An 18,998-nucleotide genomic window follows, 5' to 3' on the forward strand; every position below is an offset into this window, starting at 1 on the left:
ATGTCACACACGCAACCTCCTGAAGCATGGCTTTGGACCTGTCTTCGGGATCCCCACACCCTAGGAAACACAAAGGATTCCTGTGGAATCCCAGCATTGCCCAGTGGTGCCTCTCACACGATTCCCTGCTCTCCATTCATCCTCAGAGGCTTGGACCACATAAAAGGAGGCGAGTTCCTGATGGACCGGCTGCTCGTCTCTCTTTTCTGATGCCGTGAAGACCACGTTTAAGACCTAGAATGTACTGGATGGCTAGTCAATGAACACCAACTCTACAACAGCCAGAAAAGGCGCAAGCAACATATGCCCAAAGGACCTCGGATGAGGACATCTCTCCATGCTTGGGAGCTGTTTCAGAAGACACATGCGAAGGCCCTGCTCTAGGTCTCCCGGATCCGATTCCCAAGAAGTGGGATCCAAGCAAGTGTCTTTTGGAACCGTTGCCTTGGCAACTTGGATGCGTCTTTCCACCGTCTGGAAACCACTAGACTCTACACAAACACCAGGGTCACACCTCAGGGGAGGTTCCAAGGTCTCACACCAGCCAAGTTTTGTGTTCATGTTACGACAGGTAAAACGAACCAATCCACCAAACCACAGCTCAGGCCCCACCCCCGAGCAACTGGGAACAACCTCCGTAGGTTGGCCACTGCGTGTTGTGTGAGGCTGCATGTGGGTAGGTGATAATTTCATATTGGCTAAAGCTGGGCCATATAGATCATTCTATAGAATATTTCCACTCATATGATATGCATGTGATGTGCTATATTCAATTGCAATGAACCAATATGAATGTTTTCGTGACTATGCATGCCAGGAGAGGTACAGATTTGCATAATGGAAGCGGTAAAATTAGAGGTCAGGTGTGGATAGGGAAATACGTTAATACCTGCACTACAGGAATATGTCCATGCAACACAGCAAAAGTCAGAGCCGTCCAATGGCGGGTCTCGGGGTGGACGGATGGATATTTATGAGGAGTACTGACAACCTATAAACAAATTGAAGTTATTTTCAGAATGTGACCTTCACAATACTTAGACTAGCAGAGCTGACCTATCTGGGGCTGGGCACGCGGGAAAGGCGTAGAAAGGACACCCTGGGCGGTGCCTGGGGAAGTGTTGGTGATGTGGGGTGGTGAGGAATAAGGACTCCTTTGCCTCTCATCTGAAAGCGATTCAATGGACGAACTCTGACCACCGCTAAGGTGCCTTGGAGAAGGTGTAATGGTGGCTACAACGAGCCAGCTCACCTGCCTGGCTCCTCTCTCTGCTGCAGGAGAGGTGGTGGTTCTGAGACCTACAGGATGTCAGCGTGAGATGCCACTGCCATTTCACCCACACCTTGAGGGGACATTCTCGGTGGCAGCAAACCCCAGGCAAGGGGAGGTCTGCTTCAAGCTTTTGAGCCAGGGAAGCCCACCATCGGATGGAGGGATGGCACCATCTGGTCACAGCTCACCCACGCTGTCCTCACTCCACCCTTCTGCTGCCTTCCTGGTTGACAAAGGCCCTCATATTTCTGGAAACTAGGCATAAAAACTTCCCTGAAAGTACCACAAATAAGCAATCTGATACTGGTCTTTTGATATGGGGGTCTCAAAACACCTCTGGCCACAAGACAGGTGTCTGGGCAGCTGAAGGTTGGGGTCCTGCAGGACTGGCACCCACACATGGTTTTCCCGAACATTCCTGGGGCCACGTCACCGAGATGCCTGTTTCATTCAGAGGCGCTGAGCTCACTCATCACCTGCAGGGGAAGCCTGGAGCTGGGAGCCGTGGGTTGGGCTAGGGAGAGCCAGGGAACCCCACCAGGAACCCAAGTGGGGAGCCCTCGCAGGGTCTGCACGGTGCTTATGGATGCATAACAGGGGAGAAAAATCCCTAATACTTGAAACTTGTATGATCCAAAATGGGATCCCAAGCTATGTCTATTGACTGCTTTCCTCAGATGAATATAAAACTCACTAACCCCCCCCCCAAAGCAAATAGAAAAGCCCCCCAAAACCCACAGTACTAAAGGACAAGAGCATCTAATTTTGACCTAAAAAGGCTCCCCAGGGTTGCTGAGTTAGGACTGTGGCATACCAATTTCCCCAGTTTCCAAAGCTGCCAATATCTGGCTGCTGGAGAGAGTGGGTCTTAAGACAGCACAGAACATGGTTAAAAAAAAAAAAGTGTGATTTCACCTATTACAACCCCCGGCAGGGAAGGAAATCAATACCCAGTCCCAAAGTTATGCTAGGTCCCCTCTGTACTTATTTCTTCCAACAACTCTCTGAGGTGGGTGTGATTATTCTCCCATTTTGCAGATGGGGACAGCGAGGCTCAGAAACCACTTGCCCAAGCACAAAAGCACGTCACCAAAGCACAGGGCAGTTTCAGAATTTGAACCCGTGTCAAATTCCAAAGCCTGCTGGGGTGTGCTTTCTGCTCCAGCACACTGCCTCAAGGAGCCATGTGATTCGCTTTAAGACCTGTGGCTGCAACTCAGCCAACCAGGTGCGCCAATCAGGATTCGGTGGGGGCGGGGGAGCCACGCCTCAGCTCTGGGACAGGGCCCAGCTTTGCATGGCGCAGAGGGAAGGGCTGGTGGCTCAGGATAGCGCTCTCTGCTCTGATCCCAGAAGGAATAGATGACAATAAGGATCAGAGACGATACACCTGAGCCAAGTAAAAGCTGGTGCGCCTTGTAGCTTCGGTGGCTGTTTTAAGTGAAACATACATGCTCCTTGGAGTTTCTCGGGGCTGGGGCCTTAGGATGGAGGAAATCCATCCGCTGGTCTGACCTCTTTTGCTGGACCGAGCGCCCTGCCCTCAGCAGTGGCTCTCAGGAGAGAAAGCCCCTCCCCTCCCCACTCTTGGTTCACCTTCCGCTGGGGATGCCAGGCCGAGGGGTCCTGCAGCCCCCTGCACCCTCACCTCCACATTCAGGTCAGCTCCGGCATCCAGCAGCATCTGCACCATCGCCTCGTCCCCACGGACGCAGGCGTACATCAGGGGAGTCATGCCCTGTGGTGAGTAAGAAACCAGAGAACGGAGAAGGTTTACCAGGTGGCTGTGTCACTTGCTGCTAACATGGAAATTCTTCCTTTTGCTTAGAAGGCTATCTTTGCACTCAAAATCCGGCATTAAAAAAAATAAACAGCCCTAAGACTCCTAAGGTCACAATCCCCCATAGTTTGAAAACCAAAATGGAGGCAAGAAGGGACCATAAATTGTCTCCCCCCCCCTTTTTTCCCCATTAATCGTTGCTTATGTTGGAGGACTTTCCTTTGTCTGTCTTAGGATGCAACAGACCTGGGAGTGTTTGCTGAAGCAAATGGCTGATTTCAACTTTCTGGGTTCTGCAGCATCAGCCGCTAGGCTATCTAATTGACAAACACGGTTTCCTTGACATTTTCTCTTTCTCAATATAACAAGTGTCATCTTTACTCTATAGAAGATCCCGGTCGGGGTCAAGGGAAATTGGATATCTCTGAGCACACGCCCAGCGTTGACATCTGGTTTGACATTACCATTTACAAGCGAACAGCAAGCAAATGAGGAATGGCTTTCAAAAATTCCATAAGTATTTTCCCATGACTCCTGCTTAGTATAAACAACATATCCCAACCAACAGAAGGAAGGGATGGATTTTTCAATAAACAGTGTTGTGAAGGTGGGAAAATATCCGAGTAAGAAGAGCCTTATCTCACACCATCCACTAAAACCGTTTCTAGTTTGGTTAGCGACATCGGGACAAAATTAAAACCATAAAAGTCATCTAGGCACAAAAATAATAAAAGAATTGCAAAGGAAAATCATTACAGCACTGAGGACATGAAATTGAAAAGATAAACAAAACGAAAAGGTAAGCAGTACATGGAGACATATCTGTCACATTATAATAAAGGTCCTATGTCTAATATGTAAAGAGCCCTTCAAGTAAAAAAGAAAGACAGTAAAGCTCCAGTGAAAACCAGGCAAAAGGTAAGTAAAAGCTTCACAGGAAACACATATGTAGTTGGAGGGTGGGTACAAGGAAACAGTCTCTGGAATAGTAATTTGAGATAAAAAAAAAAAAAAACCTTCAGAAAGGTTGATGAGTTTGAGCCACTATTTCCACTCTTAAGAGTTTCCCTAATGAGACAATCAGGGATTTGAACAAAGATTTGTCTAAGTTTACTTAGCTCAGCGTTATTGATATAAGTGATTAGAAACAACCTAAATACCCAACAACTGAGTGTGGTTAAGTGAATAAATAATATGACCATGTTATGTAGCCATTAAAAGGGACTAAAACTATTTAATGATATTGCAAAGTACCTTTCAATGTACCTTAGTGTCAGGGGCTTGGGGGGACAGCTGCCTGTCTCAGAGGCTCCTCCGAGGGTCCCCCAGAATGACTTTTGTGCATCTTAAACGTACCCTGAAAGTTTGGTGAAAATTTGTCTTGACTTGTTCTGTGAGGCAGTAACAGGCCGGCTGAGCACTAATTTTAACCATGCTGGAAAAAGAACTTGAAGGACACATACTAAATATAAATAGGATGGTTATCCGGGTGAAGGAATGATTTCCTTTCTGGAATAGGCCTATTTTTCTCTCTTTTCCATGTCAGCTGCAATGATCACGTGCAACTTCTATAATGATGAACTAGAGTATTTTTATTTTAAAAACTAAACTAAAAAAAAAAAAATCACCCCGTCACCCGTAGGGGGAGCCTCTGTCCAGTGCCTGCCGTGTCCATCTTGCCATGGGGCAGCGTTCACACGCCCAGAGGACCCTGTACCTGTTCGCTCATGGTGTTGATCCCATCGGGTCCCAGGAGAGACACCGCCTGCTTCACCAGATCCGTCCGCCCGCAGTTCAGCATCCGGAAACCCAGGTCCTGCTTAAACTTGGCTTCGATGGCCACTGCGTCCAGCTTCCGAGAAGCAAAAAAGCAGTCGTCAGCCCTAAGGGAGGGAGAGATGGTCAGTGGGGTGCGGCGGCCTCCCCAGGGATGGGCCTGGAAGGCCACAAGAGTTAGGCAGCACTGCCCGTTCCTGGGCTTTAGTTAGAATGTGGACGTCTTGACCCTTTGTCCTTTGTAACTGCTGTGGATCTGTCCTGTCCTCTGTGTTCCTACGCGCACGGAGTAAAGTATACTCTTGGCTACTATTTACTGAATGTTTACTGGGGGTAGGCACTATGCTAAACTCTTCACATGAATTAATTCATTTAATCCCCACTCAACCCCAAGAGGTAAATACTATTTTAAACCCTCTTTTTTTAAAAAATCCTCACCCGAGGATATTTTCCCACTGATTTTTAGAGAGAGTGGAAGAGAGAAGGAAAGACAGAAATAGTGATGTGAGAGAAACACATCGATTGGTTGCCTCCTGCACGTGCCCCTGACCAGGGCCCTGGGAGTGGGGGGCGGGCGGGAAGCCTGCAATCCAACTGAGGTATGTGCCCTTGACTGGAATTGAACTTAAGACCCTTTGGTCCTCAGGCCAATGCTCTATCCACTAAGCCAAACTGGCTAGCTCTTTACCCCTCTTTTAACCACGGGGAAACAGACACAGATAAAGGCCTTGCCCAAGGCCACACAGCCAGCAAGCAGAGGTGCTGGGATGTGAACCACGACAGCCTGGAGAGCCCACCTGGGTATCTACTGTGTCCCTCTGTCCTCCCATCATGGCACATGCTATTTGCCCCTTCCCTCATTTGTCTTCCCCTCCAGGCTGGGGACTTCGGTGAGAGCAGGGACCCTGTCTAGTGGGTCTGCATCCCAGTGCCAGACAGAGCACAGCACATGGAGCTGTTAAAAATGTTAGCTGAATGGACACAGGACAGGTGGGTTCTCTACATTCAGAGGAGAAGCAGGGCAGAGAACTGGGAAGGTGGGATGCGATCACAGATAGTCAGGTGCCTCGGAAACGAACCCAGACAGCCGGGCGCAGCGAGCGAGAGGTTAGGGAAGGTGGGGAGAAAAATCAACGGATTCCAGAAGGTGATGCAAACTCTGCTTGTACAGGATGCCACTTCCTTCCCACTGAACTGATCCATCACCTATGGAATCAAATCTGCCAGCATTTATTGAGCACCTGTGTGTGACAAGCTCTGCTCTAGGGGCTGAAGACATGTCATTGTCCCTGCCCTGGGGCCACTGCCTGGAAGGGGAGAGGGCACTGGCCATGAAACCCCATGTGGTACATGCAGTGCTTGAGGGATCGGAGACATGCACCGAATCGAGCCTCGGGGATACAGCAAGGCTGCCTGGAGGAGGTGACCCCTGAGCTGTGTCTTAAATAAGGAAGTGATAGGAGAAAAGAGCAGAAGAACTCTGAGCTCGTATGAGCAAAAGTGTGGCAACAAGACATGGCAGGTGAAGTGAGGGTAGGAAGGTCCCAGTGTTTCTGGGGTCTAAACTTGCAGGCAGAGTGCCAGAGCTGAGGGTGGGGTTAGATTACGGGGGAACTTGACTTGATTCTCAAGGCTCCAAACATTACCCTTCAGTGCCATTGAACGTTTTAAAGTTGGCAAGGGACTGGTATGGTTGGAAGGCCAACTCTGGGAGAGAGTAGAGGATGGATTTGCGGGGAGCCGCCCCTAGAGGTAAGAGCCATGTCAGTGCTAAATGAACTAGCTGAATGGATGAAGAAGCTGCCAGTGACAAAGAGACGTGACAAGGGGCTGCGTGAAGGCTGTGGCTGCTGGCATGGAGCAGGCGTCGTGGGTTCTGTCTTCTCCACATGCAGGTGCCCATTTCTCAGGTGATGGCCCTGAGGCTGGCAGACCACACACTTTCATCAGCCGCAGTCAGCGCTGTCCCAGACCCCGTCCTGCCCCTCCTCTTGCCAATCCAGAGGGTGGACACGGAGGAAAGGAGGCAGGCTTTCAGCATTCCTGGTTCCATTCCTGCTTCTAACTAACCCACATGGTGGTATAGGAAGGATTAAGTTTGTGAGGGGATTATCTCCTTTTTTATCCTTGGAAGAAAATGAGAGGGGGCATTGTTTATGGTACTCAGACTCCTGCTCAGCAGTAAGGCTAGGTTCTGGGGAGAACACCAGAGGGGCGAGCCACAGAGAGCCTCAGGAAATGGGTGGGGTGTATACGTGACCCTTCCTTGGGTTCCTGATATATCATTCATCTCTGCTGACAGAGGAGCCTTGACCCAAGGCTGTCCTGAAACAGGAACCCTGCGGTAGGTAGGATATGTTAGGCTCTCAATAGGTGACACTAGAACTTTGTTCTGACCACCAGGGGGAGCTGATGCAGCGAAGATTCCAGAGGACCCTGAGCTTGGGGTTGATAGGGGGTCTAGTCTGTATACATGCTTCAGGAACCGTGTCAAGTCAGGCTCCAAGGTGCAGGGAAGAACTAAGAAAGGTATTTAGGGGGCCATAGGTGACCAGGATCCTGGACGCCAAGATGAAAGATCACCTCAATGCTGCTGGAAACTCTGCAGGGAAGCCTGAGAGCTCCCCCGCCCCCCCCACCCGCCGCCCCCCCAGGTTGGGGAGAGATGAAGGACTCCGGGCCTGGCCTTAGACCATGGCATCAGCATCCAGGTTCAAACTTCTGGGGCACAGAATGGGGCCGTGCCATAGGGACCAGTTCATGGGGCTTTGGACTTGGGTCTCATTGCTAGGGCTTCAGATTTAGCCAATAAAAAATACTTTAGCAAATATTGCATGGGACAAACTGGCACTAAGGCATTATTCACTGTTTATCTGAAATTGAACTGTTTTGTCTAGGAATGGGCAGAGCCACTTGCCATGACCCTAAAAGAACAGGAGGGGAGTCCATGGATCCCACTGTAGAGAGGACGGCACCCATCTCTAGGGAAAGAGGGAACACCTTTGTGAAGGAGGCTTCATCTAAAGGACCGATGTTTCCTAAAAATGATTAAGGAGGCCTGGCCGCCATGGCTCAGTGGTTGAGCGTTGACCTATGAACTAGGAGGTTACCGGTTTGATTCCCAGTCAGGGCACATGCCTGGTTTTTGGGCCTGATCTCCAGTGTGGGTTGTGCAGGAGGCAGCCGATCAATGATTCTCTCTCATCATTGATGTTTCTCTCTCTCTCTCTCTCTCTCTCTCTCTCTCTCTCTCTCTCTCTCTCTCCCTCTCCCTTCCTCTCTAATATCAATAAAAAATACTTTAAAAGATTGTCAAGGAAGAAGCTTCAAGCCAAATGGACAGGAGAGAAGATGGTGAGAGCAACAGGGAAGGTACTGGGGCATACTTCACTGCGGCTTTGGGGGGTGGGGAAAAGGAGGGGTCTGCATATGCTTCACATGCAACTCTCAGGGAGGTATCAGGTTTGAGTCATTATAAGGAGAAGTTTTCGTCTCCCAGACCACTGTCTAATTCGGGAAGAGGGCGCTTTGTGAAATCAGAGCCTTTTTCTGGGAGCAAAGACGCTGTGAATCGTCATTGTCACTGAGTTTGCAATTTCCTCTTTCCTGTCTGCTATCCTCAGTGCTTGACTGATTCTCTCAAATAAGCAGTTTTCCCCCCTGGAGTCAAGCTAAATTCCATTTGACTGGATAAATATCACTGAGCACCTACTGCGTGTGGGCACCACGCATGGGGCTCGGGGGAGGGAGACACAGGTCCTACCCCGTGTTCACCGAGCCCCAGATAATTCCAAGAGCATCAGCAGTGTTTACCAGCTAGAGAGGTCCTTGATTTTAATTAGGAAGAGACAAATGGCAAGAAAATTACTGTAGTTAATGATGATGATGATAAAAATCCTTGTGATAGGAAGCTGACGTTTATTGAGCACCTACTATTGATATCTGAGCTCTTCCCATGTATTAATTTATACAATTTTTACAACAAGCCCCATGATGTGGGTACGGTTAGAAGCCCCATTCCAGAGATGAGGAAATTTCCCAAGTCACAGAGCTGATAAGCAAGGAGTTGGCATTTCACCAGCTGAACAGGCAAAACAGCCTGACCCCTCTCAGCGGGACCAGGCACTTCTCCATGGTGCTGGCGTGCCCCCAAATGCAACTGCCTACAAGAGTGCTTCTCTTCAATGTCTCCCAGACCTTCGAATTCAGTATGTCCAAAATGGAACTTATTAACACGTCCACCTCCCACCCTCTGAACTTGCCTTCCAGTCATCCTATCTCCATACATGGCACCCCTGTCCACCCAGGTGCTCAGGCGAGAACCTTCTCTCATGCCCATATCCATTCCATTTGCTGTTGATTGTGCCACCCAAATCCCCAATTCCCAATCCATCGCTTCTCTGCACCCCCACTGGCCAGACCCTGGTTCCAAACACCTAGAATTGCAGTAGCCTCCTAACTGGTCTTCCTGCTCTCACTCTTCTCCCTTCCCATCCAACCAACTCTTGGTTCCTTCTCATCCCTCAAGTATGAGCTTGAGTGTCATGTCCAAAGGAGGCCTTCTCTGTATGTAAAGGGAGGTATACTCCTCTCGTTTCTTTCCTTCTTTTTCTTTTAATCCTCACCTGAGAATATTTTTTCCATTGATTTTTTTAGAGAGAGTGGAAGGGAGGGAGGGATGGGGGGGGGAGAGAGGGAGAGAGAGCGAGAGAGAGAGAGAAAGAGAGAGAGACAGATACGAGACACATTGATTGGTTGCCTTCTGCACACACCTGACCAGGGCTGGGGATTGAATCCACAACCCAGGTACATGCCCTTGACCAGGAATCAAACCCAAGACCCTTTGGTGCGTGGGCTGACACTCTAAACACTTAGCAACACTAGCCAGAGCTCCTCTTCCTTTTAACTTATTTTTTATTCTTATTTTTAATCCTCATCTGAGGATATTTTTTTTCCATTGATTTATTTTTATTTTCTTAGAGAAAATGGAGAGGAAGGAGGAGGCAGGGGGAGAGAGAGAGAAACATTGATGTGAGAGACACATCGATTGGTTGCCTCCTGTTCACATCCCGACGGGGCTGGGGTTGGAGCCTGCAACTGAGGTGCATGCCCTTGACTGGGAATTGAACCCACAACCCTTTGGTCTGCAGGCTGACGCTCTAATTACTGAGCCAAACTGGCCAGGGCAAGCTGCTCTCCTTTATGTCCCGTTGCCAGGCCAGTTTCATCCCTCCCCTCGTCAGCCGCCCCCAGTGCCTATCATGCATGCTGGAAGCACATGTTAGTAACTGATGCATGAGCCACACACAACTCATTCCTGAGGCCTCAGGAAACACCTGGTTATCAAGAATCCCTCGGCCACACACACTAAGTCATGGTTCTGGCCACTGAATTTTACCAGCCAAGGCAGGCAACCAAACAAGCAGGTAAGAAACATTTTCCATAAAACACTCCTCTCTGTTCAGAGGGGTGTGTTAGGAAATGGAACTCAGCAGGATCTTAATTCCTGCAGCCTTCCCGGAAACATGCCTCGGAGCTCCCCTGACCGGCTCTGGAAAGTCTCTGAGGGACCTGCCGCGGAAGCCCGACGGGTCCCCCGTGGCTGGACAAAGGGGCGCGCCTCCTAAGTGCAGGACTGACTTACGCAGGAATCTACTAAGCCCGTCACCTGGGGCTTCATCAGAAGGTGATCAGCTCTGCGGTTTTCCCTTTGAGTGGCTTTCTGTGATGCCATGAAAATCTGATCAATTTAAGTACGAGGCCAGCTACTGAGGTGGTCAATTTCTCTCATTTCTCAAGGGCCACGGCCCCAAGAGATGGGCTCCATAGCTGCCACCACTTCAGGAACGTGACTTCAGAAGGACTCGCTCCCAGGGGCCTGCAGGCCTGGGCACAGCACGGGAGCTGGCGAGGAGGTGGCAGCTGATGCGTGCATGCCTCCCGCCGCTCTCTCGTACACTCCGAGGGACAAATGCAAGCTGGGGAGGCTTCAGACACATTTCACTCCTTTATTAATTTTTAAAGCCAGCAGAGAAGTTACGAGCACGCTCTCTGGTTCCCAGCTCTGCTTGTTAGCGGCTCTGTGATCTTGGGGCAAGTTACTTAACCTCTTTGCTGTTCTGTGTTCTCCTCTGTAAACCGAGCGTAGTCATAAAACCTTCCTCCTCAGATTTTGGGTGGGGATATAATGAGCTAATCCATGTACAGTGCTTTGGAGGGTTACAGAGCTTAGCACGCAGCTCTCGCGAAATGTGAGAGATTTCATATCATAATCGTTATTATAAATTACAAAGCAAGAGGCAGACTGGAGAGACTATACTCTATTTGGAAGAAGCAAATAGGAGACACAGAGACCAAAGAACATTACAGTAAAAGCGCTTCTTAAGATCTCAAATTAGGCATCGCATCTAACAAATCCCGCCAGGAGAAAGGCAGTTCTTGCCCAGTGGGGAAACCCCTTCACTCAGAAGGGTTTTGCAAGCACACTAGTGATGTCAGAGGTTGCGGGAGGGGCGGGGGGGGGGGGTAAGGGAGGGGAATGGAAGCCACGCTGGATAAAAGCAGTTTTTGGGACAGTCCCATGAGCAAGAAAGGGCAGAGCCTCTCAGGATGCGGGGTGTGTGTGTGTGTGTGTGTGTGTGTGTGTGTGCAGCTGCCCAGCCAGGCTTCCAGCCCCTCTTTCCTCCTCTGCCTGCAGGACCAATCCTGACCCGCTGGTGCTGGAAACCAGCAGCTCCCAGGGTCCCTGAGCATGGACTCCAGTTAACCCTAGTGAGGTGCAGGCTCAGAAGCCAGACTGCCTGGCTTCACCACTTGGCTCTGCCCTCGCTAACCGGGAAACACTGTACCCGTGACTTAATCTCACTTACTTTTCTCATGTGTAAAACGAAAACACGAACATTCCACCTTTTACTTATGTAACAGACTAGAGGCCCAGTGCACGAAATGCATGCATGGGTAGGGTCCCTAGGCCTGACCAGCGATCAGGGCTGATTGGGGTCTTCCGGCTGCCGGCCAGGGCCTTCCTTCCCTGGCTGCCGGCTGCCGGCCTTCCTTCATTCTGCACTGCCCCCCTGGTGGTCAGCGCACATCATAGCGAGTGATTGAACTCCCGGTCTCCCGTTCGAACTCCCAAGGGGACACTTTGCATATTAGCCTTTTATATATATAGATACTTAGTACCCACCATGTAGCAGGCATATTATAAGCTTTTTACAAATACTAACTTGTTTAGCTCCCATGATAACCCTATGAGGAAGGATTATTATTATTAACCCATTGTACAGATAAGGACGAAGGGACAGAGGGGTTAATGAGCTTGTTCATGGTCACATAGCTAATAAGTAGGAGTCAGGATTTGAACCTGGGTGGCCTGGCTCCAGAGTCTGACCCTCTGTAAGCCCAGCTCTCCGGGAGGTGCTGGCGATTTCTGGGCTTCAGAGGGATTCCTCACGTATGATTCCGGGTCTGTACCCCAAAAGTTCTAAACAGTTCCCACATTATGACCTTCCTCATCAGCAATAATAAAAAAAAAAACTGCCCTTTACTGCATGCTCATTATGTGTTGTTGTTATTCTTGTCCTATTGGCAAGCGAGGCTCAGGCCTGAGCTCTGCCACCAGAGCCTGTGCACCCAGGGCAGGCATGCCCAGTGCCCAAGACCAGAGTTCACACCCCGCTTGGCTTCTTCCTCGATACCTCGGCAGGTAGCTTAACCTCTCTAAGCCTCTGTTTGTTTCTCCATCTGCGAAACAGGGATGGCAACAGAAGTGCTGACTGCCTGAATCTGTGACGGGGATTAAAGCAGATAGTACATCTGAACCACTCAGCACAGAGTGTGATAACTGCCCAATATGCGAAATGCATACTTATCACAATGCCATCATTTTCTAATTGTAGGGCCTCTTCCCAGGGATGCAATCAGGACATCTGGAAGTCCCTCCCTCCGACCGGCCTCCAGCCACAGAAACCGCCAGTCCCTGAGCAGGTCTTTCTTGCCCCCAAGCAGTTCTGGGGCCTGGCCCTCTGAGCCCAGCCCTCACTATGGTCCCTGCTGGCCCTTGGAGAGACCTGCTGTTGCTCCCATGGCTTGCACCTCCCTTTCCCTGTGTTTCTGTTCTTACTCATCTGGGTCTCACAAGCAGGCTGGTGACCTGGGACAGAGCAACTTCCGGCAGGCTGAGGCCTCCGGGGCTGTGGGACAGGAGGGGCTGCTTGGTCCTGGTCACAAGGAAGAGGCGGAGCCCACACCCACCACAGGATGTGGGCTGAGGGGCTGGCTGTTACTGGGATGACTCCGAAGGGACACAGCCCCCCTCCGCTGCCTGGGCCCTTACGACCCACAATTTGGATTCCCAAGGTGTTGGAAGCCAATTCCAGCAGGACAGCAAGTGCTGAATCATCTGGAGTGGCAAGGGCATTTCCCCAAACCTGAAAAGGATGCATTAAAATCATTACTTGCTGCCAGGCAGCTCAGGGCATTTTAATCTACATGTTATTGCCTCCTACTGGCCAAACACCTGAACAGCTGAGGCGATTCCCCCAAATCTGACAATGGACTCTGTAAATGAAACCTGACCCTTTGAAGTGTATATCTCTGCCTCGCCTCAGGACAATTTGTGTTAATAAAACGCATGAGGTCCTGAGCGAGGAGATCTTAGTTTCTTAAGCGAGGCTCCTCTGACCTCCAAATGCCTTTCAAAATTATGCTTCATCTCTGGACTCTTATTTAAGTTATGCACAGCCCCTTCTCCAGATTGCTGAACCCTTCTAGATGCTGGAACAAGAACCCCAGAACCAAGACTAGTGGGCAGATTGGCTGCCTTGGAACAGAGTAAAGATGTGAGCGATAATCAGAGACATAGAAGTATTTACAGTTTCCCTAACACACTCTAGTTACTACTACTACTACTAATACCTGGCACTTATCAATAGCTTTCCATGTGCTAAGCATTTCCCATGTAACAACCCATCTCATCCTCCAAATAACCCCATGCATTGGGCCCTGTTCTCTTCATGTCACAGATGAAAACCTGAGGCAGAGAGGTCACCTCACCTGGCCAAGGTCACACAATCCGCAGGGGGTGGAGCTGGCATTCAATCCAGACAGTCTGACTCCTGAGCCCATGCTCCCATCTTGCTTAAACCTTCACCGGAACCTCAAAAGGCCGGTTTCAGCATCCCCATTTCACAGGTGAGGAAACAGAGCCCAAGAGGGGCTAAGTGATCTCGCCCTAAAATCGCTGGGCTCCTTCTCCTTCCATTTCAATCCAGACCTGTGTCATCTCAAAGTCCAGGTTTACATAAGACCCCCCAGGATCCCAGCCCCACAGAACCCAACATTATCGAATTGCTGCCATGTGGCACACACTGGGGACACACAGAGGCCAAGGGGATGAGGTTCCTGCCCAGAGAAGCTCAGAGGCACAGGAAAGTGCCATGACCCATTCATTCCCACCTACCCATTCAATGAGCGCCAGCTACAGGCCGGGCACTGGGCCCAGCAGCACGAGAGCCCGACGTGGGCCCTGCCCTCCCAGGCTGTCACCGAGAAGGATATGAAGCAAGCTGTTTGACTACACAGGTGACTATGTAATTGAAAATGCAGATGCCTAGGGGAGAAAAATGAGAGCACAACACTCATGCAAAACAGTAATTAAGGATCAAGTTGCCAGCCTCTCCTACCTCTGGGGGCTGACGGGAGAGACTGATGAAATCCCGGAGCAGACAGCAATGCTGGCTTCCTTTACCTGGGCTCAGACACTCACTGAAGGGCGGCGGGAAGAACTACTCATGTGGAAGCGTAAGCCAACCCAGCACATTCCCTTGCAGTAATACCTCGGGCAAGGAGCCCCAGCTCTCTCTAGGCTTCCACGTTCGCATCTATAAAATGGGACAGCAGTGCCTGGCCAGCGTGGCTCAGTAGCTGAGCATTGACCTATGAACCAGAAGGTCACATCGATTCACGGTCAGGGCACATGCCTGGGTTGTGGCCTTGATCCCCAGTGTGGCCAACCTCCTGTGCCCTAACCCTCTCCCCGGCTGGCAGGCCCCAACTGGCCAGCCGCCTGCCCGCCGCGGTGGTGGCACAGCAGCGAGGGAAGGACGGGGGGAGGCGTGGAACTGTGTGGTGGTGGGATGCCGACAATGGCGGTGGTGGCATCCGGCCCGGTGACCATTGCCTCTTCTCTGGCCCGGCCCTGATCGGCCTGGCCCCGATTGGCCCTGATCGCCAGCCAGGCCAGGGACCCCACCTGTGCACAAATTTCGTGCACTGGGCCTCTAGTATATGTGTAATTAGAATATATCTATATATAATACACACATGCACACACACGCGCGCACACACACACACATACACACTGACACTCATTCATGTATATGATATTATCTAATCCTTACTCTGATCCTAGAAAAGTTATCCTCATCTTTCAGAAGAGGAAACTGCAGCACAAAGAGGCTCAGAAATGTGTCCCAGGTCGCACAGCCTGCAAGCAGTAGAACTGAGATCTGAACCTGGATCCCTGCTCTTACCACCCACTCCACTGCCTCTCTGTGCCACCAAAGTCCTTCATGGTCACAGAGAATCTATTCAACCGCTGCCTGGGTGAGTACTAGATGCCAGGAACTGCACTGGGTGCCAAACAAATATACATTCCCAACCACGGTCTTCAAACTCAAGGCCCTCTTGCAATTGCCCCCCTGGAAAGTTCCCCATCCCTCAACCATCTCTTCTTTCTCACCATTCCAGCCAACAAGGCCTGCCACCCACTCCACGGGCACCTTTCCCCCCAGCCTTCCTGCCTGCACGCACGGTGTGCCCCTCACTCCACATCCTCTCCTCCGCATCCTGCTTTCCTTCAAGTTGTTCTCGAGAGACAAGTGCCATAGGGCAGCTTCGGACTCTTGGAATCCCAGGCAGTTGGCGCTGAAAGAAAGCACTCAGCTCAACCCTGACCTTCAGACCAGGAAACTGGAAGCCTGGGAAGGGGTAACCCATCGGAGGGGCCACAGATGCATTTCGGAGCAGAATCCGTGTCTTTGAGTCACTTAGCAAGTCTCTTTGTGGATACCCTTAGGTTTGTGCAGGGCAGTGATTCTCAACCAGGGGTGATTTTGTCACCCAGGGACATTTGCCAATGTCTGGAGACACTTTTGGTTGTCACAACTAGGGAGATGCTACTAAATATTCTATGATGTACAGGACAGCCCTCCCTCCAAAGAATGATTCCACCCCAATGCCAATAGTGCTGAGGTTGAGAAACCCTAGTGGAGGGTAATAAAATTTTTTTGCATCATCTTTTATATATGAAGCAGTTCCCATTACAGGATTCTGTAACCGTGACAATAAAATGGTGCCTTCAGAAATGAATCGTGAAATGGCTTATTGTGGGCCTGACTTGGATACAGGGCCCCCTGACCCCCCCCCCCCTTCTCAGCATATTTTCCCTCAAAAGCCAAATTCCCTCGCACAGGCTTCACGTCCCCCGATCGATGCTTTTCCTTTCCTTTGGTGTATAAAAAAGATGAACAAATTGAGACTTTTGTATCGAAGCAAATTACACCAAGATCTCCATGCAGCTTTCTAAGAAAAAAATTATACTATTGCAGCAAATGGAACATGTAATGCTTGCAAAGTTCCTAGGAGAAACGTTTGCCCGAAGATTGTGCCCACTTGCTGTTTCATGCCATCACTGAAGTACAGAAAAGAGCCAGCTCATTAAACCGGCCTCAGATAAAGTGAACAAAAGGTGATTCCACATCCTCTTCCTGGCCAATTGTTTGTGCTTTGTGTGAGATCCTAACGGGCCTGGAACCTTTCTTTTCCTTATCAGTAAACTGGAGGCCTGGTGCACAAATTCATGCATGGGTGGGGTACCTCAGCCTGGCCAGCGATCAGGGCTGATCGGGCCATCTTGCCCAGTCCAGATCGGGGCAGCCGGGCCGGGGGTGGGGGGAGGGGGGAGGGGGAAGGAACCGCAGGAAGTTGGCTGTGGAAGCGCACTGACCACCAGGGGGCAGCTCCTGCATTGAGCATCTGCCCCCTGGTGGTCAGTGCGCATCATAGCCTACCAGCCAGTTGTCTGGTCTTCCGGTCATAACGGTCGCTTAGGCTTGTGTGTATATATATATGCCCCATTAGTGGCACAACCTACTGTGTTTGCCTTCTCCCACAATAGAATTCTGGGTCTGTTCAAATATGTGGGGGGAAAAAAAGATTTATTTCAAATGCAAGGGCTGCAAACATCCAGGAGACTGAAATTAGGTGTACTCATGTTTGACTGTTGTCATGTTATTTTGAGTAGAAATAATGAAGCAGCATTACATATCTCTGGATTCGGCATCATGGCTTATTTCAAGAGTTGAAAATAAGGCCTTTCCTTAGAAAAAGGGGTCACCCTGATTTTGACAAGCCCTTAATGTATATCCCTTTTTAGCAGAGACTGGTGGTTGTCCTCCAGAATCCTTTATCTCCCTTATGTATTGTAGGACCTGAATTTTAGCTGGGTACATGGCTGTCTAGGTAAAGACTACATTTCCCAGGTTCCCTTGCAGCTAGACCTGACTACATGATTAAGTGCTGACCAATAGGGAGTGAGGGGAAATTATGTATGCAGTCTCTGGAGCATGCATACCCTTCTACTTTCCCTCTCCTCACTAGATAGATGTGTTCCTCGCGGGTGGGGTCAGCCATATTGGCCACACAGAGGAAGGTGTCACTTGAGGGATGGCAGAGCAACAAGGGTCAGGCCCCTGGGTCCCTGACCTGGAGTTCCATAACAGCCCAGGACTGCTTAGACCTGGATTGTTACATGAGGGGGGATTTTAAACTCCTATCTTCTCCACGCCATAGGTATTCTGCATGCCTGTTATAGCCAATGAATCCATACCCTAGTTAATCCATTTCACAAATGGGTTTTAAATTGAAATCAATTCAGTGAAGCACACAGGAATCGCGAAGTACCTGCTGGCTATTGTGCTAGGTGCTGGAGATTCAAAGAAGAACACACACACACACCATCTTGCAAGGAATTCCAGAAAGAACTGATGGTGTTCTTAATAACAGCTTTTCACAAATAAACATACAGTTCCTGAGGTGCAAGGGCAAAGTTCTCATGTTATCATCCCCAAATACATTCCCAGAAACATCAGCCTCATCAATGCCCTATAACAGGTCTGCAAATTTTTTTCTGCAAAGGGCCAAATAGTAAATACTTTAGGCTTTGTGGGCCCTACAGTCTCTGTCATAACTCAACTCTGCCTCTGTAGAGTGAAAAGCAGCATAAACAATACTAACCAAGTGGGCGTGGCTATTTACTCAGACAACTTTCTTTACAAAAATAGATAACAGACCCCTGATCTCTGATAAAAGATTCCAACAGGATAACATTCTCTTTGGGATTTACAAGAAACACAGGATGTTAAAAGCACTAATTTTTTTTAAAAAAGCCTAATTAATTTTATTTAAGCCAGTGTTTCCCACATTTACTGAACCACTTAACAATTATTTAAATAATGCTTATTAATATCCCGGAACTGGACTTCTGAATGTGCTGTTGCCAACGCCAACTAAATAACTTTGATTGTTACTGAATTATTTGAGGGACACATAAAATATAGAGTAAAACAGTGACCACTACATGCTCGGCACCCAACCCACCTGAAAAAAAAAAAAAAAGGGTTACAGGTGAAAATGCCTCTGTGCATCCTTCCTGACTCCATTCTCCCTTCTACCTTCCTGAGATTACCATCTTGCCTGAACTTGACCTTTATCGTCCCTAGGCATGCTTTAGACTTTTTACTACTTTTATGGATTCCTAATAATTCATGGACTGTCTTGCATGTAAATGTTGGCATATTACACCAATCCTGCCTCAACCTGTTTTTTTTCCCCCTGCACAATATTATGTTTCTGAGATTTAGCTGTGTAATGGCATGTAGATCTAGTTCAATTATTTTCATTGTTACTTGGTATTCCAAGTATGAACATACCGTAATTTATCTATTCTCCTGTATACAGACAGCTTCTCTCCTTTTTCTTTTTATTTGGTTTGCTATTACAAATACTGCATCTACGAACATCTTTGTACGTGTCTCTTTATTTCCATATGGAAGAGTTTTTCCAGGGCATAGGCCTGCGAATACAATTGGGTGTTTTCAAGTTTACTTG

The 18,998-nt window shown here is 49.4% G+C and overlaps 1 protein-coding gene across 9 annotated transcripts in view; it reads right to left on the reverse strand.

Moving 5' to 3' along the window:
• The window catches only part of ABTB3 (ankyrin repeat and BTB domain containing 3), a 262,019-nt gene that overhangs the window by 36,172 nt on the left and 206,849 nt on the right, over window positions 1-18,998 (reverse strand). For 8 of the 9 annotated variants that reach the window (XR_009451115.1, XR_009451114.1, XM_059681747.1 and 5 more), the window contains 3 exons: window positions 4,771-4,936; window positions 2,922-3,011; window positions 890-991 (listed from right to left, as the gene is read on the reverse strand). Coding sequence is in view for 7 of the 9 variants with exons in the window: in XM_059681747.1 (XP_059537730.1) it covers window positions 890-991; window positions 2,922-3,011; window positions 4,771-4,936 (358 nt within the window). In the remaining 2 variants the exon portion in view is untranslated. The remainder of the gene's footprint in view (window positions 1-889; window positions 992-2,921; window positions 3,012-4,770; window positions 4,937-18,998) is intronic. The other variant, XM_059681746.1, reaches the window with a different exon arrangement.

This window comes from Myotis daubentonii, chromosome 2, assembly GCF_963259705.1.
Source record: "Myotis daubentonii chromosome 2, mMyoDau2.1, whole genome shotgun sequence".
Taxonomy (NCBI): domain Eukaryota; kingdom Metazoa; phylum Chordata; class Mammalia; order Chiroptera; family Vespertilionidae; genus Myotis; species Myotis daubentonii.